Source organism: Colossoma macropomum, unplaced genomic scaffold, assembly GCF_904425465.1.
Source record: "Colossoma macropomum unplaced genomic scaffold, Colossoma_macropomum, whole genome shotgun sequence".
NCBI lineage: Eukaryota > Metazoa > Chordata > Actinopteri > Characiformes > Serrasalmidae > Colossoma > Colossoma macropomum.
In genome coordinates this window covers 3,861,087-3,888,586 of record NW_023494793.1, presented here as the reverse complement: position 1 = coordinate 3,888,586, position 27,500 = coordinate 3,861,087, and the positions used below count along the sequence as shown (strand labels likewise).

Genomic DNA, 27,500 nt, shown 5'->3' with positions numbered 1-27,500 from the left:
AGTCCCCTGCCTGGGTAAGCACCCTACACTATACCAATAAGAGTCCTTGGGCAAGACTCCTAACACTTCCTTCACCTACCTGTGTAGAAAAAATGAAAATGAATGACTTTTGGAGTCTGAATGGTTCACAGTGGTGTTGATGGGAACCAGACGTCTGAACAGTTTAAGTCAAGTCAAAGTTTATTTATATAGCGCTTTTACAACAGGCGTCGTCACAAAGCTGCTTTACAGAAAAATCCGGGTCCGACCCCCCATGAGCGTCGCCAACGGTGACAGTGGCAGGAAAAACTCCCTAAAAGTAAGAAAAAGAAACCTGGAGAGAAACCAAGACTCAAAAAGGGAATCCATCCTCCTCTGGTCGACACCAGATAGCAAAACAATAATAGCAGAAAATGAGATTCGATCATTAGTATAGATATGGAAAACGGGGATAAGCAGGAGTAGCAATGTATATGATTATAATATGTTTATTACAGTATCATCAGGAGTCAGTTCATACAGGTGAGGTTTTCACAGTGTTGTACAGCAGGAAGCTCCATGGTGGTCAGACTGGTCGAGAGGGCTGGCGAGCAGTGGGTACCCGATCAAGGCAGATAAGGCAACAGCATCAGACCCACAGGATGGTCAGCTGTTCAACTCGGCAAAGAAACACACAGACAGTTCTGTTAAGAGTGACTGGTTACAGTATACAGTGTTTAGAAAGTTTAATGCCTTCAAAAACTCCCTCACAGATATTTTCCACTATTTTACCATCATCAACGTTACATATAAACCTCAGAAGCTGCGAATAGCTTCACTGGTGGTTTTGGATAGTAAATAAAGTGGCTATATTTGTGTTGTAGTCATGGTGACCCCTGGTTCCCATCAGCACCACTGTACACATCTGAACCATTTCACACCAGACCACTCTGAATGACTTTCAGCAGTAGAAATCAGTGGAATTCCCCCAGACTAAACAGCAGAAATGTTTTGGATCAGCCGTAAAGGCTTGTGCTGTCCAATTATTTCATTAAAGGGGTGTCTGAATATTTTTGGATGCGCTTTGTGTCTGCATTGTAAATCTCATCACAGTCATACATGCCTTGTATAAAGAGAGGCGGGAGATGAAGCGTTCATGCAGCAGATGCTTCGGGGTTCAGCCTGTTAACCCTGTGCTAAATGGAGGAAGTGGCCCTTCCGTCTGGCTCTGGGTGCGTTTGCCCGTCATTAGACTCACAGTCGTCTCTAAACGCCATCTGGTGACGTGTCTTTTAGCATTTAGCAGACGTTGCTTTTTCTACAATGCCAAGACATAAACAGTATGCAGTGTGTGTCACATATGTATCATATACAGAACAGCATTTCCAATCAAAACCCTCACAGGATTAGAGATTAGAAAGCTACAGAAAAATAGGTTAAAACTGTTTTTCTCTGGTTCTGCTACAAAGTCAGGAGTATTTTGTTGGTTCTGTAGGTTAGAACTGTTTTTCTCTGGTTCTGCTACAAAGTCAGGAGTATTTTGTTGGTTCTGTAGCTTAGAACTGTTTTTTTCTGGTTCTACTACAAAGTCAGGAGTATTTTGTTGGTTCTGTAGGTTAGAACTGTGTTTTTCTCTGGTTCTGCTACAAAGTCAGGAGTATTTTGTCGGTTCCATAGGTTAAAACTGTTTTTCTCTGGTTCTGCTACAAAGTCAGGAGTATTTTGTCGGTTCTGTAGGTTAGAACTGTTTTTCTCTGGTTCTGCTACAGAGTCAGGAGTATTTTTGTCCCGAAAAAGTACAAAAACACACACACACACACACACACACACACTCGGGGATACCCTTCATCTCTGTTGTGATCATCACTCTCTCCGTTGCTGTCCTCCTTTTGCCGTTGGAGGTAAACACCCACCGGCTCCAGGGCTGCTTTTAACTGTTTTTCAGAGACAATGGAAAGTCTAAAGAGAGAGAAAGAAAGAGGGATAGAGAAATGATGGGGTGCTGACCTGCTGTAGGTCAGCCTGCATTGTTTTGAGGGAAGAAAAGAGGGAACGTTTCCCATCCGAGAGGAGATCAAACTACAACCTACTCCAACCCCTATTACATCTTATCAGTCAGTCTATTAGATCTGGATTTTTAATCCAAAAATCAAGACACGATCCTGTTTCACACGTCACGCTTACATGGGAAATGAACTGGAATTAAACAGGATTCGTTTAAGTGTGAACAAAAAAGGGGTTTTCTTCTGATACAAGCTTGATATCGTAACAATAGCAGAACCCTTTTTTGGTGCTATATAGAACCGTTTTCAAAAAAATCGACAGCACGTTCTGCATCAATCTGAGCAACTCGTTCTTGATGCAAAGAACCCTTTAATTATACATAGGGCTCTTTGAGTGTTAATGGTCTATATAGAACTTTTTGACAAGGTTTCTATATAGCACCTAAATAGGTTCTTCTATTGATACAAGCTTGACATCATAGCAATAGCAGAACCCTTTTTGGTGCTACATAGAACCGTTTTATTTATTTATTTTTTTTAGAACCTTCTACAGCCCATTTTCTATGAATCTGAAATACTCGTTCTCGATGCAGAGAACCTTTTAATCATGCAAAGGGTTCTTTGAGTGGTTATGGTCCTATATAGAACCTTTTTTGAAAAGGTTTGTATATAGCACCTAAAAAGGTTCTTCTATTGATACAAGCTTAACATCATACTAATAGCAGAACTCTTTTTAGTGCTATGCCGAACACTTTTTGAAAAAGGTTCTATATAGAACCCTCTAGAGCCCATTTTCCATGAATCTGAAATACTCGTTCTCGATGCAAAGAACCTTTTAATAATGCAAAGGGCTCTTTGAGTGGTTATGGTCCTATATAGAACCTTTTTTAGAAAGGGTTGTATATTGTGCCTAAAAAGGTTCTTCTATTGATACAAGCTTAACACTGTAACAATAACAGAACACTTTTTTGTTCTATATAGAACCATCTACAGCACATTCTCTGTGACTCTGAAGAACTCTTTCTCAATGAAAAGAACCTTTTAATAATGCAAAGTGTTCTTTAAGTGGTTATGGCCTTATATAGAACCTTTTTTGAAAATGTTTCTATATACCACCTACAAAGGTTCTTCCATTGATACAATAGCAGAACACTTTTTAGTGCTATACAGAACACATTTTGAAAAAAGGTTCTTTATAGAACCCTCTATAGCACATTTTCTGTAAATCTGAAATACTCGTTCTTGATCTAAAGAACACTTTGATCATGCAAATGCAACCATTTTCTTTACTAAAGAACCCTTCTGAACCCCCTGTGCAGAAGCAGTGCAGCACCACCAGCAAAGCAAAGCGCGACTGTGAGGCTTTTGTTTTTGTCATAGATTTTTTGTCACATATTTTACATTTTGCTTTGATTTTTTTCTTTGTGGAAACTAAAATACAACCAGTCTATTGACGTCTGTGGATGGGAGCATATTTCAGACTGTCTAGACAGAGACAGCAGATTGTCTCACACTCTGAATGTGGGTACAGATGAATTTGAACATCTCTATTTGGAACCGAGTCCAAAGCGGGGCTGGTAAGTTGTGCAGTAACAGATGGGCTGCAAAGTGCACCTGTATGGTGGGCGTTTCTGATAAAATGGCCAACAAGTGTAGGTTCAAAGTAAGTGGAGCCATATAATCTCTCTCTCTCTCTCTCTACCTCTCTCTCTCTCTCTCTCTCAGGTGTCCGACAGGTGTGATTACGTGTATGTGAACGGGAAGGAGATGAAGGGCCGGGTGCGGATGATGGTGAACTTTACCTTCAGCAGTGTTGGGGCTCAGCTGGAGCTGAAGGTGTGGCTGCCCCGCCTGCCGCTGCACATCGAGCTGTCCGACACGGAACTCAGTCAGATAAAGGGCTGGAGGATCCCCACCACGCCCAACACACAGAGGTGAGCGGTTCACAGACACAAATTTATCCCTCCGAAGACCCCCTAGTGGCCATTCCGCTGGCAAAATGGAAATCAACTCAGGTATGTTTAATAAGATTATTACATAAAACATTTCCCCCCATAACTCTGCGTTCAGATCAACTAGGACACTTTTGCCTCTGTGTGTGTGAAGTGTTGTGACTGTGTTGAGCTGCTAGTGAGCAATGAGGGGTGAAAGGGGAGGGGTGAGAACCCCCCCAGTGTGAAAATAAAGTAGAAGGTACAAATCATATCAAACAATCTATAATATACAGGTTACTGGTGTCAGAGTCATGACCATTAGATGCGAATCTGAGTCAAATACTTCTCCAAATCTTATTCAGTATCACCATCTAAAGTCACCTGAGTATAAACCAAACAATAGAAATCCATTTTTATTATTAAAACATATAACATAGTAATGAAAAGATTTGTTTGAACATGTAGAGAAAGGACTGATTTTTGTGTTTGGAGGTTTTGTTCATAATCAGTTATGATGGAAGCATTGCACTCGGATGGTCTTAAGAACAATCCACTATACCCCGAGACAGAAACAAGACAGAGTCAAAATAATATTGAGACCAAGACAGAGTGAAAATGGCAGAGACTGAGATAAAACAGTTTGGAAATGATATCAAGACTGAGACAAGACCAAGTTCAAATGATTTTGAGACCAAGACCAAGTGACATTTAGACTGAGGCCAAATGACATCGAGTCCAAGATAAGACTGAGACCAAATTATATTGAGACTGAGACCAAATGATATTGAGTCCAAGATAAGACTGAGACCAAATGACATCAAGTCCATGATAAGACTGAGACCAAATGACATTGAGACCAAATGACATCAAGACTGTGGTAAGACTAAAGCCAAATTACACTGAGGCCAAGATAAGACCAAGACCAAGTGACTTTGAGTTTGAGACCAAATGACATCGAGCCCAAGATAAGACCAAGTTCAAATGATATTGAGATCGAGACAAGACCAAGAGCAAATGACATTGAGACTAAAACAATGACATTGAGACCAAGATAAGAACAAGATTAAATAACATTGAGACCAAAATGAGACCAAATGATGTCAAGACCAAGATAGGACCGAGACCAAGTTACACTGAAACTGAGATAAGACCAAGTGACATTGAGCACGAGATAAGACTGAGACCAAATGACATTGAGTCCAAGATAAGACTGAGACCAAATGACATCAAGACTGTGGTAAGACTAAAGCCAAATGATGCTGAGACCAAGACCAAGTGACATTTAGACTGAGGCCAAATGACATCGAGTCCAAGATAAGACTGAGACCAAATTATATTGAGACTGAGACCAAATGACCTTGAGTCCAAGATAAGACTGAGACCAAATGACATCAAGTCCATGATAAGACTGAGACCAAATGACGTTGAGACTGAGACCAAATGACATCGAGACCAAGTGACACTGAGACTGAGACCAAATGACACTGAGTCTGGGATAAGACTGAGACCAAATGACATCAAGACTGTGGTAAGACTAAATTACACTGAGGCCAAGACAAGACCAAGACCAAGTGACTTTGAGATTGAGACCAAATGACATCGAGCCCGAGATAAGACTGAGACCAAATGATATTTAGTCCGAGATTAGGCTGAGACCAAATGACATCGAGACCGTCACATTTATAAATGTTGACTTGCTCTGTCACCACGATGAAAATCCAGCTCCCAGTTTTGTAAATTATACACATTTGAATTCCATGAAAATTATTGAAGAAAACTCCAAAACGTAAATGTAAATATCAGTTTATTTTTTACTGTGTTAATATAGATCTATAGATCACTAGTAAAGATGGTAAATAAAAACAGATCTGTACACAAACAGAGCAACAACCCAGCCAGACAAATCAGTTCTTTTGTCTTTTTGACAAATGTACGTCATAGACTGATGAAGGAAATGGTCCACATTGCTTACGTGAAGCTCGATGTCTCTAATAAAATCTAGGCTTAAAGAAGGAAGAGACTTTTTTTTTTACCTAGAAACATGTAGTTATTTCCCTCATGGCCTTTGAATGTGGGTGTGCGAGAGAGGAAATGTTGTAGCTGGATTGCGAAGCCAAATTCCTGTAGTCTGAGTGAAACTCAAGGGGGCAGAATAAAGACTAGCTGAGGGAGGCAGGAGGATAAAGCATGTCTGAGCCACTAGAGCGGACCGAGACATGGCAGGCTTCATGTCGGCCGCTCCGCTGTTGCTTTCTGCTGAAAATTTTCTACAGGTGCACTCGTGGCAGAAAAGGAGAAGTCTGCTGGGCCTCAGAATACGCTTCATCAGCAGATAAAAATGTGGCTAAAATGAAAGTGACGTTGCGTTTTCAGGTACTTTTAAAAGAGCCCTTATTCATCATTTTTAGCTGAACAGAGCAACGTTTAATCATTTTTCCCACATCTTCCACTCTAATAACTTTGATACAGACTGTCAGCCAACCGGAGTGGGCGGGGCTAAAGTGCTACAGACTGAAAGGGAAAATGTAAACTGCTGTTGGCTGAGTGGGTGTGGCTGAAGTGCTGTAGGCTGAATAGGTTTGGGGTTAAACTGCTGTTAGCTGAATGAGGTGGGGCTAAACTGCTATAGGCGGAGTGGATGTGGCCAAGCTGGTATAGGGTGAGTGGGCGGGGCTAAACTGCTGTAGGCTGAATGTGCGTGGATAAATGGTTAAACTGTTGTAGACATAAATAGGTGGTGCTAAACAGCTGTAGACTTAATGGGCAGGCCTAGACTGATGTAGACTAAAAGGATGGGGTTTAAAATGAGACCAAATGATGTTGAGACCGAGACAAGACCAAGTCCAAATGACACTGAGACCAAAACAAAATCGAGACCGATTAATGTTGAGACAGAGACAAGACAGGATCAAAATGATGTAGGTGATGTAGGGATATCTACACTGAGACAAGACCAAGACCAAATGACATTGAGACAGAGATAAGAACAAGACCAGATAACATTGAAACCAAAATAAGACAGAGACCAAATCACATCAAGACCAAGATAAGACCAAGACCAAATGACATCGAGACTGAGATAAAACAGAGGCCAAATGACATGGAGGCCGAGATAAGACCGAGGCCAAATGACATTGAGACAGAGATATGACCAAGATCAACGGACACTGAGTCCAAGGTAAGACCGAGGCCAAATGACATTGAGACTGAGATAAGCCCAAGAGCAAATGACATCAAGACCGAGATAAGACCGAGACTAAATGACATTGAGACTGAGACCAAGATAAGACCAAGACCAAATGACATTGAGACCGAGATAAGACCGAGACCAAATGACATTAAGCCTGAGATGCTGTAAATGAATGGGCGGGGCTAAACTGCTGTAGGCTGAAATGGGTAATCATATGTAACTGCATCCATAGTTGATGTTTTTTGCCAGGTTATTTTCCATATATGTCCTGAATAGACTGGGGAGTAAATTATAGGTTTTGAAAAATAACGATATTTACATAGTAGGTAAAACTCATCATTGGAAAAAGCGAGAAAAATCCAGTTTTCAATGATATGGGATTGAAATGTATCAGCAAGTTCACAAATGTGCCCAGATTAGGAAAGACCTTGCAAGACCCTGCATGTTAATTCATGATGCTTCCTCTGTGCTGAATTACTGTAGGTACATTTTCTAGTATCGTGTACTTCATCACAGCTCAGGCCATGTCAACACATATTATATAAAAGCAGCAGAGCGAAGCTGGTTGTTTGAAAGCTGCGAGAGAAACGCTGATTTGTAATTGCTCATTACTTCGCTTATTCGTGGACGTGCTGCTTGAGGCAATTACCTCTTAATGAGATCACACTTCTGACACACATGAGTCTTTATTTGCTTCCCCAGTCTCTCCAATCTTCAATCTTAAAACGCATTTCCTGCTGTGTACACAGCCGCGTGGATTCCTCCTCGGTGCTCGGCAGTAATGGAATAAGAGAACAGCGCTCTAATTAGAACGGAAGACTAAGGGCTGATTAGAACCAGCTGGAAACGTCTGACCCCTCAGAGCAATGTCAGTTTTATTAACGTTCGGCCTGTAAAACCTCAGCCTGAACATGTCCCCCCAGCAGTGGGTGGGTGACCGTCTTGGTGGATTGACCGCTCTCTAATGAGGAGTTTGACTATAGTGTCCCTGACAGCCTCAATCTCACACACTAGCGTGGTGCTAACAAGATGGCCGCCTGATGCAATCACGTTCGGGTTCAGCGAAAGCGAACCTGACGTCCGCTCTGATGTGGCGGTCTTGTGGCAATAGTGTTTATTGCTGTGGCAACACTTTCAGACCAGATTTGTTGATCTTTTTCAACTGGACACTGTGCAACTTCATGCATGTTGGCATTTTAGTGCCCGCACTGTGCATAAGGTTGCACAGCGTTCAAAACTTTTTATTGAAAATGCTAATATTTGAAATAAAAGCAAATTATGGAAGCAAAAACTTTTGAATTTGACATGACAAGGCAGCACACCCTTTACATGCAGGGTCCTTGTTGGCCTCAAAGCTAATGCTTTAGCATTATAACAATAGAGAACCTTATATTAGTATATTTATATGGATAGTATTGATAGTATTTATCATAACTTGTTTCTCAGTATCTGATAAAAATCATAGACATTGTAGGCATGATAGCATTAGCAACATAGTGTGGTCCAAATGTCTAAATGAAGCTAAATTAGTCCCAGCTAGCAGAAAGATAATATTAGCTAGTGACACAACTTTTGCTAGGTTTATTAAACACATCATTAAATGTGATATTTTATTAATTCTTTGCCTGATAACAGACAATGTACATTTATAAACTAGTCAGATCTTAAATGAGCAACCTAAATCTCACATTTAATGTTATTTGTCATGTCACTGTAGAATTAGCAGTAAATCCCTCTTTTTAAGATCCAACATGTATTATGCATATACATCATATAATCAATAGGAATCCCTGTGGTGTCCTGACCCAAGCCTAGCCAACTAAGCTATAGCACCAAGCTAGCATTAGAGCAGGGGTCGGCAACATGTGGTTCTGGAGCCACATATGGCTCTTCTACTGCCCTGTTGCGGCTCCACAGCAGAATTAGATTATTTAGATAAAAACAATCCTCCTTTGCAGTAAAATAAAAACTATAGTAATAAAACACACATATATATATGTATATAATAAAACACAGCTTTAACAATAAAGTGTCAGTTTACCAACTTTAGACCCTGAAGGTAGGCGCGCAGACTGCTGGTCACCATAGCAACACAGACAACAGTCTCACCTAGCTAGTAGCTAACGAAAGGCAAAGAGAAAGATTTAGGACGAACATCAATGATTTGGAGACGAATTTCTAAGCAAGTTTCCTGATACGTTTAATGTGAGAAACTGTCAAACACTGAAAAAAGTCGCAAAGCTAGAGTCCCTTCTTATTCAAATTCTCCCGTTCCACCTTAAATGGGGCAGAAGTTATATTCATTTAAGGTGGAACTGGACAATTAGAACAAGAAGCTGGCGAATGAGAAACTGACTTCAGCCTCATAAAAAAATCAAATGTTGAAAGAAACTGTTCTACATTTGCGGAAAGGTTTCCTGCCGGAGATGCGAGAAAAGCAGCTACCGCTGAGCTAAAGCTTAAAGCAGAGCAAAGTAAGTCTGCGTTTTCATTTATATTATACTTTTTAGTTTACACTAGTACATCAGCACATACTGAGACACATTTACAGCCAAGATTAGATTAGATTTTTGTTGAAAGGACAACATTTGGGTTGTAACCCCTGTATTAGAGTAACTCTTATCTCAGGATTGTACAGTAAAAGAACATGCTGTCTTAATTCAATGCACAATTTACATCAGAGACCAATTTTTTATCATTTTGGTCCAGAGAAAATAGGCCAAAATGAAGGAAGGTAACTAGAAAGGCAGGTAGCCACCTTGCTAACGTTAGCTTTATAGTCTGCCTTCCTCATCTGACAAATAATTTCTGATGTTTTCTCCCCTGTAATGATGATAGTCGTATGGTTGCAGCTATCTGCCTAGCAATCTTCCTACTACACTCACAAAAACACTTGAAGACAGTCCACCCCCAGAGATCCACCCCAAAGCAGTTGTAGTTTCCCCCCAACTTCAAGATACAAGGGGGTTTCTAGCCTTTAAACTGGGAAATCTCACTCTTGAGGCTGCAGCTGCACCACTGTAGGAAGCAAGTATGCATGTTTACGACAGACGTAATGAAAAATACATTTTTAAAGACAACATTAGATTTAAGTACAGCTGGAATTCAGACGAGGATATGACCGGCTAGGTTGATGCTGAATGAACCGTGACTGATAAGTTATTACAGGGGCAGTATTGCACATTGTTGCTGCTTGTGTGACTGTCCTGCCTATTACTTTGCACCAATTAAGTGTCAGCATTAGTGAGGCAGTGCAATCGCGGCTACTTTGGCTTTGAAAAATGCCACTGAAGTGCATTAGGGAATGGATGCTATTTTCAGCTCCTGCACCTTGTGACCTTATTGTGGAGGATATAGGCAGGATCACTTCTGACTGAATCACACAGTCAGTCCTGTGGCAACTGTGCCTCTTTCCCGAGGCAAAACACCGGTGATTTCCTTTGTGCTGTCGTATGTGGGTGTAATGCTAGCTTCGTTTAGAGACACCTGTTATAATTTCTGTGTGATGCGGAGTTTAGCAATGGCAGTCAAATGAAAGCCCTCTTTCACTGCACGCATAATGAACGTTGCCTCTTTCCCCCATTTTTGACAATGTACGCTATTAGCTAACAAAGGAAGTAATTAATTTTTGTTTCGGCAGGCTGTTTGAATCAAGCCCAAGTCCACAACTCTGCAGATTCCACTTCGCCCACCACTTTTTGACTACTATTATGTGCCGTCATCAGCAAATCACAGCTAATTAGCTTGGGTTGGTTCCTCACACCTAGCGCCGCTAAGATTAGCTTTATCAGCACGGTGTGTCGGTTTAGCTCACAGAGTGAGCCCCATCAGCAGCTGCTAAAGCACATTTTCTCTCTCTAGATTTCTATTTCGAGAAGAGCTGCTGCGTAACATGGACAAAATACTGGTATTGCAGTGTGTTGTGATTGTGATACATCTTGCAGGATATTAAAATGCACTGCTGAATCAATAATGTGACACAGTTAAAGACTGGCCTGCATGACTTTGACCAGAATAATTGACTTTTGTTGGATTACATGAACACCATGATTCATCAAAGCACCCACAGTGACTCATCTGGAGCTGTGATTGGTCAGGATTGCAAAGGCCAACATTGGTGATAGTGATTAATACACCGATCAGGCGTAACATTCTGACCTCCTCCTTGTTTCTACGCTCATTGTCCATTTTATCAGCTCCACTTACTATATAGGTGCACTTTGTAGTTCTACAGTTACAGACTGTAGTCCATCTGTTTCTCTGATACTTTGTTAGCCCCCTTTTACCCTGTTCTTCAGTGGTCAGGACCCCCATGGACCCTCACAGAGCAGGTACTATTTGGGTGGTGGATCATTCTCAGCACTGCAGTGACACTGATGTGGTGGTGGTGTGTTAGTGTGTGTTGCGCTGGTCTGAGTGGATCAGACACAGCAGTGCTGCTGGAGTTTTTAAACACCTCAGTGTCACTGCTGGACTGAGAATAGTCCACCAACCAAAAATATCCAGCCAACAGTGTCCTGTGACCACTAATGAAGGACTAGAGGATGACCAACACAAACTGTGCAGCAGCAGATGAGCTATCATCTCTGACTTTACATCTACAAGGTGGACTAACAAGGCAAGAGTGCCTAATAGAGTGGACAGTGAGTGGACACAGTGTTCAAAAACTCCAGCAGCACTGCCGTGTCTGATCCACTCAGACCAGCGCAACACACACTAACACACCACCACCACGTCAGTGTCACTGCAGTGCTGAGAATGATCCACCACCCAAATAGTACCTGCTCTGTGAGGGTCCATGGGGGTCCTGACCACTGAAGAACAGGGTAAAAGGGGGCTAACAAAGTATCAGAGAAACAGATGTACTACAGTCTGTAACTGTAGAACTACAAAGTGCACCTATATAGTAAGTGGAGCTGATAAAATGGACAATGAGCGTAAAAACAAGGCGGTGGTCATCATGTTATGCCTGATCGGTGTATTAATCACTATCACCAATGTTGGCCTTTGCAATCCTGACCAATCACAGCTCCAGATGAGTCACTGTGGGTGCTTTGATGAATCATGGTGTTCATGTAATCCAACAAAAGTCAATTATTCTGGTCAAAGTCATGCAGGCCAGTCTTTAATTTAAGAGTGTATCTAGGCAGCCATTTTAATAAGTACTCATTCTTTAGTAAAGAAGTTCTGTATCGAACCATGAACACTCAAAGAACCCTTTGCATGATTGAAATTTCTTTGTATCATGGCAGTGTTCTTCAGATTCAAGGAAGAAAATGGTTCTATATAGCACCAAAAAGGGTTCTATTGTTACAAAGTCAAGCTTGTAACAATAGAAGAACCCTTTTTGGTGCTATATAGAACGATATACAACACCATTTCACCATGCAAAGAACCATTTAAGCATGAAATGGTTCTATATAGAACTCATGGTTCTAAATAGAACCATTCCCTTTATTGAAGAACCCTTAAGAGTGTATCTAGGCAGCTCTTTTAATGAGTGAATTCAGCTACTTTGAGCTGCACCAGTTGCTGACACAGGCGTCCAATTGTGCAGCTTGTATAATCTCTATAGAAAGGCGCTGCCCATAGAACCGGCCACTCTGAAGCAGCTGCGCATGAGTCTAAGGTCACCATGGCCAATTCAGGCGTGGCCCAAAGGGATATAAAGCCCCCCAGCATTAGGCTGTGGAGCAGTGGATCTAGGTTCTCTGAAGTGATGGAGCTCCATCCAGTACCTTTGGGATGAGTTGGAGTGTCCAGAACTGATCATCCAACATCAGTACCTGACCTCACTAATGCTCAATCAAATCCTCACAGCAATGTTCCACCCTCTAGTGTAAAGCCTTCCCAGAGAAGTGGAGGCTGTTACTGCAGCAAAAGGGGACAAATTCACCATAAATACCCTTTATTTCCGATGAAGCTCTGGAAGAGCAGATGTCCACAAACCTTTGCACACATCATTTTAAGTACTATGGTAGAAGCAGTGATAGCGAGCGTTAGCATGAGGGGCTTCTGTGAGTTGTTGCATGAGACGACCAGCATCAGAGACTTTCTGTAGAGCAAATGTCCAGCATGGCAAGCTGCCTGGACGAGAAATACACAGGGGTGTTTCAGTGAGCGAGTGTTCTCTGGTCTTCCGCTCGTCTTTGTTTATCACTGAATAACAGGCATGACCTTGCTGCAGTAACATCTGCGGGCAAAGCTAATGGGCAATAATCCATCCCATTATGTGTGTGTGTGTGTGTGTGTGTGTGTGTGTGTGTGTGTGTGTGTTGTGATTGCTGAGAATTCTTAGACGTTTTGTGTAACAACCTTGCACACCAAGTGCTGCTAGTATTGATGGAATAGATTTCAGGGTTTCAAAATAATAAAAGCCTGAAGTAGCTTCACGTTCTTTTGTCGTCTTCATATTCTGTTTGGACTGACCTCTTTGACCCGAGGAGCCAAAGGAGAGAACTGATAGCAAAGTGGGACCTGAGTGGAAAATGATCACTGTGCTGAGTTCAGGAAATAGCTCAGCAGCTTATTGATGGAGGGAGAGGTACTCCGGCCTCAGCAGTGGAGGTACTGGTTATATATGGTGTATTGTTTTATGAATGTCAGACAAAACAGCAGACAGAATGGAGCGCATGGCTAAAGCAGGTGACAAAACAGCTGGACAGTGCATGTTATCAGCATCCGGCACCGTCAACCTGTAGATAAAGACTAACTGGACACCAGCTCAATCAGCTTGTTCTGTAACAATCAGCGCAGCATATATACTAAAACATATTAAAGGGGAATTCCACCAGTTTTTCAAGATTTCTGTATAATTAAATAATGGAATGGGACGCTCAGGAGCAGCCACACATGCCTAGGGTCACCATGCCCAATATATGCTAAATAGCGTGCTAGAGTGCTGTAAAGCCCCCCAGCACTGGGCTGTTGTAGCAGTGGAATGTAACCATTTAGATTGCTTGACAGCATCATGTCATTAAAGGGGAATTGCACCAATTTTTCAAAATTTTGCAGCAGTGATGTATTTAAGATTATTCAGAGTGGTTTGGTGTGAAATGCTCAGTTCTAGAGAAACTTGCCGAGTCAGAATCGCTCACAATGGTGGTGATAGGAACCAGACGTCTAAAAGAGAAAGTTATTACATGAAATGGTTATGAATATGCTGCCGATGACTGAGTCATTGTTTATTTTGTGTTTATTAATTTGCGATTTTTTTTAAACACATTTGTGGCAGAGAGGTACATGCAGGGTGTTCTATGGCAAAATAGTCTTAGAAAACTATTTTTTTCAGATTTATCACTATTTTACCATCATCAACATTACATGTAAAAGCTCAGGAGACTCGTGTAGGTTCACTGGAGGTTTTGGATAGTAAATAAAATGTCTATGTTTGTGTTGTAGTCATGGCGACCCCTGGTTCCTATCCAGACATCTGAGTCTCTACTCATATTGAAGCATGATGTTAATTTTGCATAGCGACAGGCACTTGATTGGCCAAGGGCGCCCTGAGAGAGTATTCATTTCCTGTGCTTCTGATTGGCTAACGGCAATACACTGTGTCTGATGGAGAGTCCACTGCAGCTCAGACCACAGCACCACAGCAGTTCTCCAACCATATATCAGACAAAACCATAAATATTTAGTAGAAAAATAGTTATAAATTTTGATTTGAAATGTTAAAATGCAGGCCATGCTCTGGTATTCCATGCTGTGATGTCCCAAGTGGTTGCAAAGGTGTTGCTAGGCCATGCTGTGATGTCCCAGGTGGTTGCTAAGGTGTTGCTAGGCCATGCTGTGATGTCCCAGGTGGTTGCAAAGGTGTTGCTAGGCAATGCTGTGGTGTCCCAGGTGGTTGCTAAGGTGTTGCTAGACCATGCTGTGGTGTCCCAGGTGGTTGCTAAGATGTTGCTAGGCCATGCTATTGTACCCCAGGTGGTTGTTTAAGTGTTGCTAGGCCATGCTGCAGTACCTCAGGTGATTGCTAAGGTGTTGACAGGCCACGCGGTGGTGTCCCAGGTGGTTACTATGGTGTTGTTAGAGCATACTGTGGTTTCCAGGTGGTTACTAAGGTGTTGCTAGGCCATGTGTCCTAGGTGATTGCTATGGTGTTGCAGGGGCATGCTGTGGTGTCCCAGGAGGTTGCTAAGGTGTTGCCAGGGCATGCTGTGGTGTCCCAGGTAGTTGCTAAGGTGTTGCTAGGGCTTGGGCATTGCTATGATATCCCAAGGGGTTGCGAATATGTGTGTAACTACATGTCCAGGTATGTATGTGAGTCTGTATATAATTGAAACCCAAAACCCTTGAAAACTGTACATAATTGCATGAAATAATAAAATGAAGAACAGGAATTCGGTGCATTTCGATGAGCAGCGTGTCCATTATATAACTAATTAACTACAGCATGCTTTTGCTATCATTGTCAAGTCCAAGGGCCGGCAGTCTTCTAGGCATGTATGGGCTCTATTAGGCTGTATGAATAATGTGACATGGTTTGCATGTGTTATGAAATGCACATGCATTGAATGAAGCATTTCCAAACAGTATTCCAGTTTATTCTGTCCATATTTGACCTTCAACACAACAGAACTGAACAGGCGGCTAAATGCCAGCGCAGTTCCTGAGAGAGCAACACACGCCAAGCCTGTAACTGGCCTGACACAGGCATTAAAATTCAGCCAAATGTGGAAAATTCCCTCTTCGGAGCGAGGGAGAGAGTGAACGAGTAGAATGGAGTGATTGCAGTGAGATTCTGGGGTTTTTTTCTCTTCAGACTGGTGCAATTGATTAAGAACTGATTAGATTTGTGATTGCTTCAAACCCCAGCAGAGCTGCTGGAATAGTGTTTGTGTAGAGTAGTTTAATTAACCCCACACACACAAACACACAAACACACACACACACACACAAACACACAAACACACACACACACACACACACACACACTCCTACTGTATATCGTACATTATAAAGGAGATAAAAAAGGTGAATGGTGAATGCCACTGTTATTTCCCATAACTACCTCTGTTATGTGAGTCCAATTATTTTGAAGAATCCAAGCAAACACAACACAAATCACAAAGCAGGCTACGAAAACATGCATTAAACGTGGAAATAATTTCATAAACAATCCTAATAACCAGTCATACCAGAATGTAGCTTATTGTCTTCATAAGGCATTATTTATATTTCAAATTGGTTACTGTGTGGCTGAAATACCCTCTATACTGTTAGAAAAAGGTTCTGTGCAGGTACATGTTTTGTTCATGAAAGTACAGACAATATACAACCCCAATTCCAAAAAAGTTGGAACGCTGTGTAAAATGTAAATAAATGTAAACACAAACAGAATGCAATGAATTGCAAATCTCATAGACCCATATTTGATTCACAATAGAACATAGAACTCATATCAGGTGTTGAAAGTGAGACATTTTACTGTTTTATGAAAAACATGAACTCATTTAGAACTTAATGGCAGCAACGCATCTCAAAAAAGTTGGGACAGGGACAACAAAAGGCTGGAAAAGTAAGTGGTACTAATAAAAAACAGCTGAATTTGCAACTAACTCACATGACTGGGTATAAAAAGGGCATTTTAGAGAGGCAGAGTGTCTCAGAAGCAGAGGTTCACCAATGTGCGAAAAACTGAAAAAAATGTTCCTCGAAGTAAATATTCAATATTGGATGATCTTCGGGCCCTCAGGCGGCACTGCATTAAAAACAGGCATAATTCTGTACTGGAAATCAAGGCATGGACTCAGAAACACTTCCAGAAATCATTGTCTGTGAAGACAATTCGCCGTGCGATCCACAAATGCAAGTTAAAGCTGTATCATGTAAAGAAGAAGCCATATGTCAATACAATCCAGAAACGCCGCCGCCTTCTCTGGGCCAAAGCTCATTTTAAGATGGACTGAGGCAGCATATAGAGGTTTTAGAACAACATATGCTCCCTTCCAGACAGTGTCTCTTTCAGGGAAGGCCTTGCATATTTCAGCAGGACAATGCTAAACCACATACTGCATCCATCACAACAGCATGGCTTCGCAGAAGAAGAGTCCAGGTGCTGACCGGCATGCGGTCCAGACTTTTTACCAATAGAAAACATTTGGCGCATCATGAAACAAAAAATCCGGCAAAGAAGACCCAGAACTGTTGAGCAGCTAGAATCCTACATCAGATAGGAATGGGACAACATTCCTCTCCCAGAACTCCAGCAACTGGTCTCCTCACTTCCCAGACGTTCACAGACTGCTGTTAAAAGAAGAGTGGATGCTACACAATGGTGGACACGGCCCTGTCCCAAATTCTTTGAGATGCGTCGCTGCTAAGTTCTAAATGAGTTAATGTTTTTCATTAAATGGTAAAATGTCTCACTTTCAACATCTGATATGTGTTCTATGTTCTATTGTGAATAAAATATGGATCTATGAGCTTTGCAAATCATTACATTCTGTTTTTATTTACATTTATTTACATTTTACACAGCGCCCCAACTTTTTCGGAATTAGGGTTGTAAATGTTCCCTCAAAGGTACAACAGTGGTTTTAAGGTCTGATTGTGAACCTTAAATAGGCTTTTCCAGGTGAAAAGTTCATATTTGTATCTTTTCATAACCGAATGTTTTAAAACAGAACAGTAAAATAAAGTCCTGGAGACGAGACGGGGTGTGTGGAGTCAGTACAGCTTAGAACATATCATTTCAGTGGATTATGGTACAATTGTGTCCTTGAAGGTATTTAATCCATGTATTTTTGGCCATTTTTATAGACTGAGAAAATATGTTTGATAAATACATTTGGAATATCCTTCTTTTCCATATGGGTAGAAGAGGCGTAGTGTCTTAAGGTGCGAGGCAGGATGTGACTTGGGTAGTGACGTTAGCTGAGGCGAAAAAGACTTCAAACTTATTGCCTTCTTACTGTAAGATTGAAATCCTGACATCTATGGCTTTCAGTGGTTTGATTCTGGGTTTAAGTTAATGCAGTAATGTAGAGATGATGAATGGCTGAGCTGGACGCTGCTGGCTGGGTGGTGTGTCCGCACCTTCATTAAAAACACTGTGTGTCGTTCACTGCGGCTCTGCTGATTGTTAGCCATGTGAGCACCTCTTTCCATGCTTACTAAATCTGGTGCAATTTGTTCACGTCAGTCAGGAAGGAACTGACTTGTGTCGTGTTGAGTTCTACTGATGTTATTGATTTTAAGTAGACACAGTGAGGCCTGCAAGCAGGTTAAAGCACCCCTGGCAGAAGTATATTCTCTGTAGAAGATTTGTTAACTCATTCTCACTTAAGCCGGGTTACGCTACATGACTTTTACCTCGAGTCAACAGTTGGAGAGAGAGTCGAGTTGTGTGTGAGGGGCGCAGACTCCGATTTTTGGCTCGATTTGATTTTTTCGGCCCGACTCTGAGTGTAATCTAGTGTAAACTGGTCAAACGACTCAATCTGAACAGATCCCTGCAACAGCCAATGAAAACAGAGAGTGCGAAAGAAGAAAATGCAGCAAGTAAACAAAGAAAAATGGCAAAAAGTCACTCGCGTGTGGAGTGAAGCTGATTTTAAGACACAATCAAGTTTATGTACATTTAAAACTCTAAAAAATACCAACTGATCACATTTTTAAATCCATAACTGTGACTTAAACTTGTTTACCTGCTGCATCTTTACTGTGTCAGTGCAAATGGCAGAGAAAACAGCAGCGAGACGCTCCACGTTTGTTTACTTGCGTCTCCTAGTAACAGGAGAACGTGAGAGTTCTCGCGAGTTCAGGGTGCTCTGTTCAGTTCAGCAACAGCTTATAAGTCATGTAGTGTGGGATCGCTAATCGTTTAGTGTGTGGTCCCCAATATTTCAGTCACCCAAAAAATCTGTGAAAACCACTGTGACAGTGTGAGATTGTGATGATGTAAAGAACTCCTTTACACATCACAGTATAATGACTGGTTGTAAACACTTACCTGTACTTGTTTGAAGACTGGTTATCCTTGCTTTGAGGAGCAAAGAGAACTGAATGGGTTCACCTGTGATTTACTCACCTGGGTGAGTCCATCCTCTGTAGAGGAGGAGGGAAGGACAAAACCTGCAGGAAGAGTAAAACTGTTTAATAAGTGTACACTGTATTGTATATGCATATTAATGACGTTGTGAATATAAATCTGATCAGTAAGGAAGATCAAAAATTATTTACGGTTGCATGTAAATATATTTAAATAGATTAAGTGCTTGTTTTAACCCGGGCCAGTAATGGTATGTTCTAGGGGAGGAGCACCCTAAATATAAGAGAGATCCCTTCTTTCAGCTCGGTGGAGGTTTGAAGGTGATGAGTATAGACCTGTATGTCTTTGCAGTCATTGGTCCATTGTATAGTTGTAGAGACTATTTTCGTTTGTGAGGTGTGCGCGTGTAAATATGTATATAAGCCTGAGTGTTGGTGTGTAAATAAAGGTGACGGGGAGAAGAACTCTTGGAACAGCTGTATTTTATTCCAGTTACTTGGACCACTTGCCCGACGCTACCCATAAGGTGTGTCCCCTGCCACGGCATACTGCCAGGTTGAGGAACGCACTTTATCACAGAGATGCCCAGTCTTTTTACAGTCTGTTCAGACTTTAAAAGTCGTGTAGTGAACCCAAGGCTTTAGATTGTGACCCCTGGTTCCTATCACCACCACTGTAAAGACATCTGAGTCTCTACAGAGAACCATTTCACACCAAACCACTCTGAACTCTTTCTTTATGTCCCAGCAATAGGTTGTTTGCAGTCACATGATATTGGTAACGTGCAAAATCCAGATGGAGGGCAAGAAAGATTTATTCTGTTCATACTGTTCTCTCATAGTATCATCTAAACAGACAATCACAGCATATGTTCAACGTGTTCTTGATGTATGAAGAGGAGCGATTTTTCAACCAAGTTGAAAGACTTGCATGCTATCAAGACAGTAGATATGAGCTGCTACCTTGGCTTCCAGACATCTTTCTACCCAAGAACATGAAACCATACAAAGGTACAGAGGCACAACTTTACGAGGCTGAATTTCCTCATTCCACCTTAAATGGTGCAGCACTTATTATTATAGCTGGGTATGTTATTGCGTTCGCTTGTCGTTGGTGTAACTGTTAACGCTGAGTTAAATATTAGTGGTGTTGCTTGTAGTTATCATAAATCATCACCAGTGCAAACCCACAGATGAACTGCAAAATGCAATACTCTGCTTCTCCCGACCGCAGACGGAGGTTCTCCAGCCATTTTTCGGGTTATTTCTTGCATTATTAACCCAAAGTTTGGTACTTGATAAAAGGTACTCGCAGTTTTCCTGTTTAGATTAGAGCAACCGTAAATGACCAACACAGGCATCTTGAGAGCTTATAACAGCTTCCTATGTAGAAAATCACTTGCTGCCCTCTGCAGCTCACACCACACGCAGTGACATGATGTCATATGGGTCAACAGGTTATTGAATTATTCTTATTATTAGAATTATTGTAAAGAAAACACATTGTACCCATATATATAAATACCTTCAGTTTTTGACATCATTGGAAAATGCCTGTTGTCCTTTGTGTGAGTTTCATGAAGAACGGCCCAAAATGACTTATATATATATATATATATATATATATATATATATATATATATATATATGAAATACATTTAAAATAAACTGCAATCCATTCCGAAATACATTCAAAACACTAAAAAGTATTTCTGAATATACTGAGATACTAAGCATTTATTTTAAAATGTATGTGGAAATATTACACATAGAAACATACTATACGAAAGTAAATGTATGTAAATGTATTTATCAAATAAATGTAAAAATATATGACAATAGCCAGAACACTGTCTAATGCACTTCACTGTTTAAAACCCTTTGAAATGAATTTGTTTTCCTGCGTTTAATTTTAAATATGAGCAAATTAACCTTTAACATGACAAAAGCGAGTGTTGCAGGTATTGATACTCTGTTTAAAAGCAGTTATGATTCGATGTCTTGTTTATTTGAAATACATTGTGTGTGAGGGTCTTACTGCATACGTACACGGTTAATGTAAACCACAATACAAAACACAGAAGTCAGTACTGTTCATTCCGTTCATGTATGTTAGTTATAGGAAATATATGTAAAATGCATTTTAAGAAGATAATTAATCAATACATTTTTAGCCATTTTCATACATGTGACTTTAGCTGAGGTCAAACAGACTTTCAGAAATGTTTAAAAAATTGTGGAGTTCCCCTTTTAGTACTGACAACACTGTAGAACTGCAGTGGAACGTCTTAGTACATCCAGCATCTTTCAGCAGAGAACCTGAAGTTTGTAAAACCTTATTCTTCTCTATTTCAGATGATTTTTGTCTGAAGTAAAATGCTGAAGCTCTACAGTGAGAGAAGCGAACAACAGCAGCTGAATGTTAACGACTGACTAATTGCTTTTAACCCTTTAAATGGCCAAATCTGTATTACACACTTCTGTAACCAAAGAATAGTTCGGCCAGTTGGTATTGAAGTCCTTGTAGTTACTGGATAATAAGCCTTAGTATGTAATAAGCCTGGGATTGTAAGGGGTTAATAGAGGAGGTGGAACAGAGTAAATGGACCTACTCACTGGAAAAGCACCACCCAGTTAATAGTTTGTTTCAGTGGTTTAAACTGTATGTATTCCTTGCAGTCACTTCAGCTGAATATTACTCTTATTGCACTTTTAGTGTGTAAGTGTAATCTTCAGCAATATGGTCTCATATGAGGTTTGGATATATAGATGTATGGCGGTGCTGTACTTCTTGGAGTTTCAGTTTTGCTGAAACAGGCCTAAACTGTGTTATTCTGAAGTATTTATTAGGATGTGCGGAAGTTCAAAGAAATAGTTGGAAGGCCTGAAGTTATTCCTAATAACTTGTGACAGTGCTACTGACTAATAGCCTAAACATGATATGCATTAATGAAGAGCATACTAATCTGAGGCCGGCAGCTTGCCTCTGCTGTGGCTACTGCTCAGTCCAGTCCAAATCGGAAGGAGCCCCATGGCATTACATTGGGTCAGATCTGTGCTGTATGAAGATTACAGATGTAGTCCAGCACAGCAGGCGCTGATGGGGTCCTGCAGCCTTAAACTGCTGCTTTTTATGTTGGGGCATTTGAATGTGGGAGTTGTTATAGTGGGAAGTCATTAAAGGGCCCATATTCTATGTTTTTCTTGTATTTATGATTTTTTTGTAACATTAGTGGAGTTTTAAGTGCCAGACAGTTCATTTTTAGACAATCATTTCACAGCCTGCCTTTATACCAGAATTAAACAGGCTGTTTATGTTACTGTGCCATTTAGACTGACATATGTAAATGATCCCTGTGCTGATTGGCTGTCCTGTATAAGGCTGTGGTAAGCTTCCACATCACTTTGACAGGAATGGGCAGAGCTAAACTTTTAGGCTGAATGGGTGGGGCTAAACTGCTGTAGGCTGAATGAATGACTAATCTGCTTTGGCCTGAATGGGTGGGGCTAAACTGCTGTAGGCTGAATGGGTGGGGCTAAACTGCTGTAGGCTGAATGAATGACTAATCTGCTTTGGCCTGAATGGGCGGGGCTAAACTGCTGTAGGCTGAATGGGTGGGGCTAAACTGCTGCAGGCCAAATGGGTGGGGCTAAACTGCTGTAGGCTGAGTGGGTGGGGCTAAACTGCTGTAGGCTGAATGGGTGGGGCTAAACTGCCGTAGGCTGAATGGGTGGGGCTAAACTGCTTTAGGCCAAATGGGTGGGGTTAAACTGCTGTAGGCTGAATGGGTGGGGCTAAACTGCTGTAGGCTGAATGGGTGGGGCTAAACTGCTGCAGGCCAAATGGGTGGGGTTAAACTGCTGTAGGCTGAGTGGGTGGGGCTAAACTGCTGTAGGATGAATGGGCGGGGCTAAACTGCTGTAGGCTGAATGAATGGCTAATCTGCTATAGGCTGAGTGGGTGGGGATAAACTGTTGTAGGCTGAATGGGCGGGGCTAAACTGCTGTAGGCTAAATGAATGGCTAATCTGCTATAGGCTGAGTGGGTGGGGCTAAACTGCTGTAGGCTGAATAAGTGGTCATTTATAATTGTGCTAATGGTTGTGACATCACAGTAATGAATGGTAATGGATTCAAAATAAGATGTTTTTGTAGCTTATCTTTTCCTGGATATTGTACCGTTACCATAATTGTCTCCAAATTGCTTTGTTTAAGTCCTAACCTTGTAAAAGAAGAGGGAAAATGCTTTTAACGTTACTGATTAACTAAGATTTTATTCTTTCTACATTAATATGCAGTTTTCTCTGATATGAGGCCTTTAATACTGAAACAGAAAATTGTCCCGTTTTTGTCCTTTTTCTCTCTCCGAACTGTCCTACTTACTTTCTGCCTGTTTTATCTAAAGTTTATGTGGGTATTCCAGGCTGATTTGCGATTCGCTCACATACAGTAGACAGTTGTCTTTCTAGTGATTTTATTTTTTCACACAGCAGCAACTTTCTGCTTTTAAGAACGAGCTGCGTTCCCTGAAGGGCCAGCTTATGTGTAAATGACAGAGCACGAAACCATTTGTGACTGAACTGGATTGTGGAACGACTCCCCAAGGCACGTTATCTCTTTCACGTCAAGTCTGAAGTTTTTCCCCCCGCTGCTTCTTTTAAGAGGCGAGTTTGCTGCTGTTTTTTTTTTCCACTCTGGCCCTCTGACACAAATCTCAGTGTAGGCTAACAATAATTCCTGACTCAGAAAGCCCTCCATTGTGTGCAGTGCAGCGCCTGCTGCTCGGCGTTCAGCAGCAGAACGGTCTTATCTTGTCTGGGCTGATTCCAGGACAGGAAGCAGACGTGTCTCTCACGCCCCCCGGACGCTGTGGAACACGCTTAGCTAGCGCTTTGCTTTCTGCCTGAGTGCTGCGAGGCCAATCCCAGGCCTCAGGACGCCAATCTCTGCCAAAGACGAATTGGGATTAAAAATTGGCCCAGGACTTTTATTCAGACTGGCCAACAACTACCCTTCTGCGATGTACACTTACTGGTCAGTTTATCAAGACTGGAATAAATGAGCTTGTTATTATTCGAAGATCTTTCTTTGTGCTCAGTCACTGGTCACTCTTGTTAGCGTGATACCAGGGTGCCTTACCACAAGTTCAGCTGTACTACAAACTAAAGCCCTATTTGAGCTGGATTAGTTTTATCTGGGGAGGCGCTGTGATGATCATGGATCAGATCTGTGATCTTAATCCAGTACTAATCTGCCATGTTTGTACTTTTTACTGCCAAGTAATAATGTTGGAGAGAATTTATCTCATGAAATTCACCAAACTTATAGGAGGTAATTTGACCCAATTCTTTATTTCTCAAGTTCACGGCCAGACTACTGCACTCCTCAACAATTTTGTGTATATATTTTTCCTTCCTGTATACTATGATGTATGTTATGCACCATCATTTGGAATCACCGTTGATAACAGGCATCACCCCACACTGAAACTAGAAGTAAAGTCTCCTCCCTCGTCCAGTGTCACCATGTTTTTGTTTTTTTGGGTTTTTTTTTGGCAGCATATTAAACATTTAGCCACACAGTGTGTTGTCAGTGTTCGGAAGTGTGGCGTCTGTCTCATAATCCTGATGTAAACATCCCCACAATGACGTTTTAGTCTAAGTTGTTTGGGGTAATTTGGGGAAATTATGCAAATCCTTGCTGTACAGATCAGCCAGTCAAATCATGCAGAATCTACATTACTGGACCCCTCTGGTAAAACTAATCCAGCTCCAATAGGGCTTTATGCACTTAGTTTTTTTCCTAGCTAACCAGCATTTATTATGAATTAGCTAAGATAAAAAGATGAATTTGCTAAGGAAAGTAGATTTTCCCCCTAGTGTGCTAATCAGCTATGCATAGAATTTGCTAAGCAGAGCTTTAGCTTACTAACTAGGTAAAAAATTATACAATTTTAAGCAGAAATTTTTTACTAGTTAGCTAAGAGGAACTAGTTGAGTAAAATGAATCTTTCCCAGCTTGCTAACTAAGTCATGATGAACAGGTGAATTTGATAAGGAAAGATAATTTTGGCCCGAGCATGCAAAGAATTAGCCAAGCAAAGGTGAACTTTAGCTCACTAACTAGGTAAAAATTCTAAATTTGGTTAGCGAAGATTGTTTTTTACTAGTTAACTAATTAAAGAGGAATTAGTTGAGCAAAATGAATTTTTCCTAGCTTGCTAACTGAGCAAAGATGAATTGGTGATAACTAAACAATGATGAATCAATGATAGCACAGATGAATTTGCTAGGCTAATAGCTTTTTTACAGCTATGTAACCAGCTACCCTGCTATAAAACCAGCATAGACCAACATAGCTGCATGGTCACCAGCAAAACCAGCATGTCGTCGCTGTACAAAGAAAAACAAGCTCCAAAATTATACTTTTACAGACAGAAGAAGGCAAAACCTTATTTTAAATTATTATGTAAGTTAGTGTACGGATGTTTTATTCCAAGCTATTTTGGAGCATTTCTATTGGCCCATTCATCATGAAATTTTCACACACTGTAAAGAACACTCGCAATGTTGAAATTAGGTGGAAAAATAAAAAGCGACAAAATGGAAATACTGATGAAGTGATGATGTGTTGTGTTGACATGTGGACGAGATAGTGAGTCATTTGTGATCCTAAAACTTCAAATTGATCTTTAATATTACCCACTAGTGGTCGTTCTCGGTTAGCGGCCCATGCTAATAATGAACATTAGCCATCATAGCCTCACTGAGGATGCAATAGTTCAGTCTTTTTTTATTTTTATTATGATTTTTTATCATTTTTTATTCTACACGCTTCTTACCCAGGTCATTTTTTTGTTGTGTAATTCTTCACCTGGTTTATTTGGGCAGTCCATTCCTGATCTCTGCACTTTTTTTGTTGTGTTCCTGCTCTAACACACGACCTGACTCAGTCCATCAAGGTTTTGCTCATTAGCTCCTGAGTTGATTCAAGTTTGGTCAGAAAAAAAACCACAAATGTGCAGAGCACAGGGCCTCCAGGACCGAGACCGGGAGCCACAATTCAAAACCGTCCGCTGTAAAAGGACAGAGCAGGGTGCAGAAAGAGGAATGAATGGAAGCTGAACTCGCCTGATGTTATTTTGGGAGAATATCTCCTCTCGTTTTCTCTCTCCCTGGATGGAGAAACGCTGACGGAGACGATTCGTTCACCGCTGTCGTTCCGCTCCTTTGTGTGCAGCGGAGGCTCGTACTGTTAATCTGAACTGGCTTTAGCGCACTAATGCTAAATGATCGGCTTAATTGCCCTGTTTTTATTAAATGTCAGGGCTGCATCAAAATTAATAGAGGCTTGTCCGCTGAGATTTGTTCCCCTAACCTGGTAAACCTTTCAGTTTCCCTTTTGTGGTTTCTGTGTGTGAGTAAACATCCAGTGTTGTGTTGTATTAGATGTAAGATGGATGTCAGAATTCAGAGTTACTTTACTGTGCAGAAGTCAGAGCCAACTCTTTATTGATTCAATTTACAATGGCCAGTAAGTACAAGTTAATCATTTTACAGGAGAGGTTTCTGAGAAGATTAGATATAAGATAATCCACCTGCATAAAGAAGGAGAAAATCAAAGGAAAGTAAGTGAAAAACAGGAGTTTTCTAAATTAAAATCTGCAGAGAAAACGTGGCTCCTAACAACCACCTGGAAGACCTGGTCGACACCAAAACTGCCCCCATCAGATAAACAGCACTTAAAGCTTTCATCTCTGAGAGAGAGGAGAAAATCAAGCTGCTTCAGATCTGAAAACATCCACAGGTGTTTCTGTCCATCCTTCCACTGTGAGAAGACGACTCAGCGCTGTGGGTCTGAAAGGATGTGTAGCTGTTCAAGAAGAGCCTCACTGAGAAAAGGAGACGGACACATCAAACAAAGAAGCTGAACAATGGACTGACCACCCCAGAGTCCAGACCTCAACACCACTGAATGTGTTTGATTACTTCAGAAAATGATCAACCAGCTCCTAAGACTGAACTTTGGAGGTGTGTCTGCAGATTTACTGGAGGAACTGAAAGTGAGTCTCCTGAAAAGAATGGAAGCTGGAATGAAGGTAAAAAGTGACACAGAATGCTGAGATATTCATATTGTATCGTTGTTGAGGCTTCTGCATAATTTTAGATTAAATGTGTCTTTTCTGATTTTTTGGCCATGAAAATTGAATTATTGGTATTTAATAGCAGTTTTGACTGGGAATTAATGAAATCAAAAGTGGTCTCTGACTTTGCACAGTACTGTATGGCCTTGACTTCAACACTGGAATTGCATGCCGAATTCCATTACTTTGCTTAGTTAGCACCATTAGCCTTGTAGCTCTAATACCCATGTGTCAAACACAAGATCAGGCCTGTGGCACAATCCAATCTGGCC

The 27,500-nt window shown here is 41.1% G+C and overlaps 1 protein-coding gene across 1 annotated transcript in view; it reads left to right on the top strand.

Annotated features, from left to right (window-relative positions):
* The window catches only part of si:dkeyp-14d3.1 (transmembrane protein 132C), a 410,125-nt gene that overhangs the window by 370,270 nt on the left and 12,355 nt on the right, over positions 1-27,500 (top strand). The window contains exon 6 of the mRNA XM_036578202.1: positions 3,687-3,895. Within this exon, the coding sequence (XP_036434095.1) occupies positions 3,687-3,895 (209 nt within the window). The remainder of the gene's footprint in view (positions 1-3,686; positions 3,896-27,500) is intronic.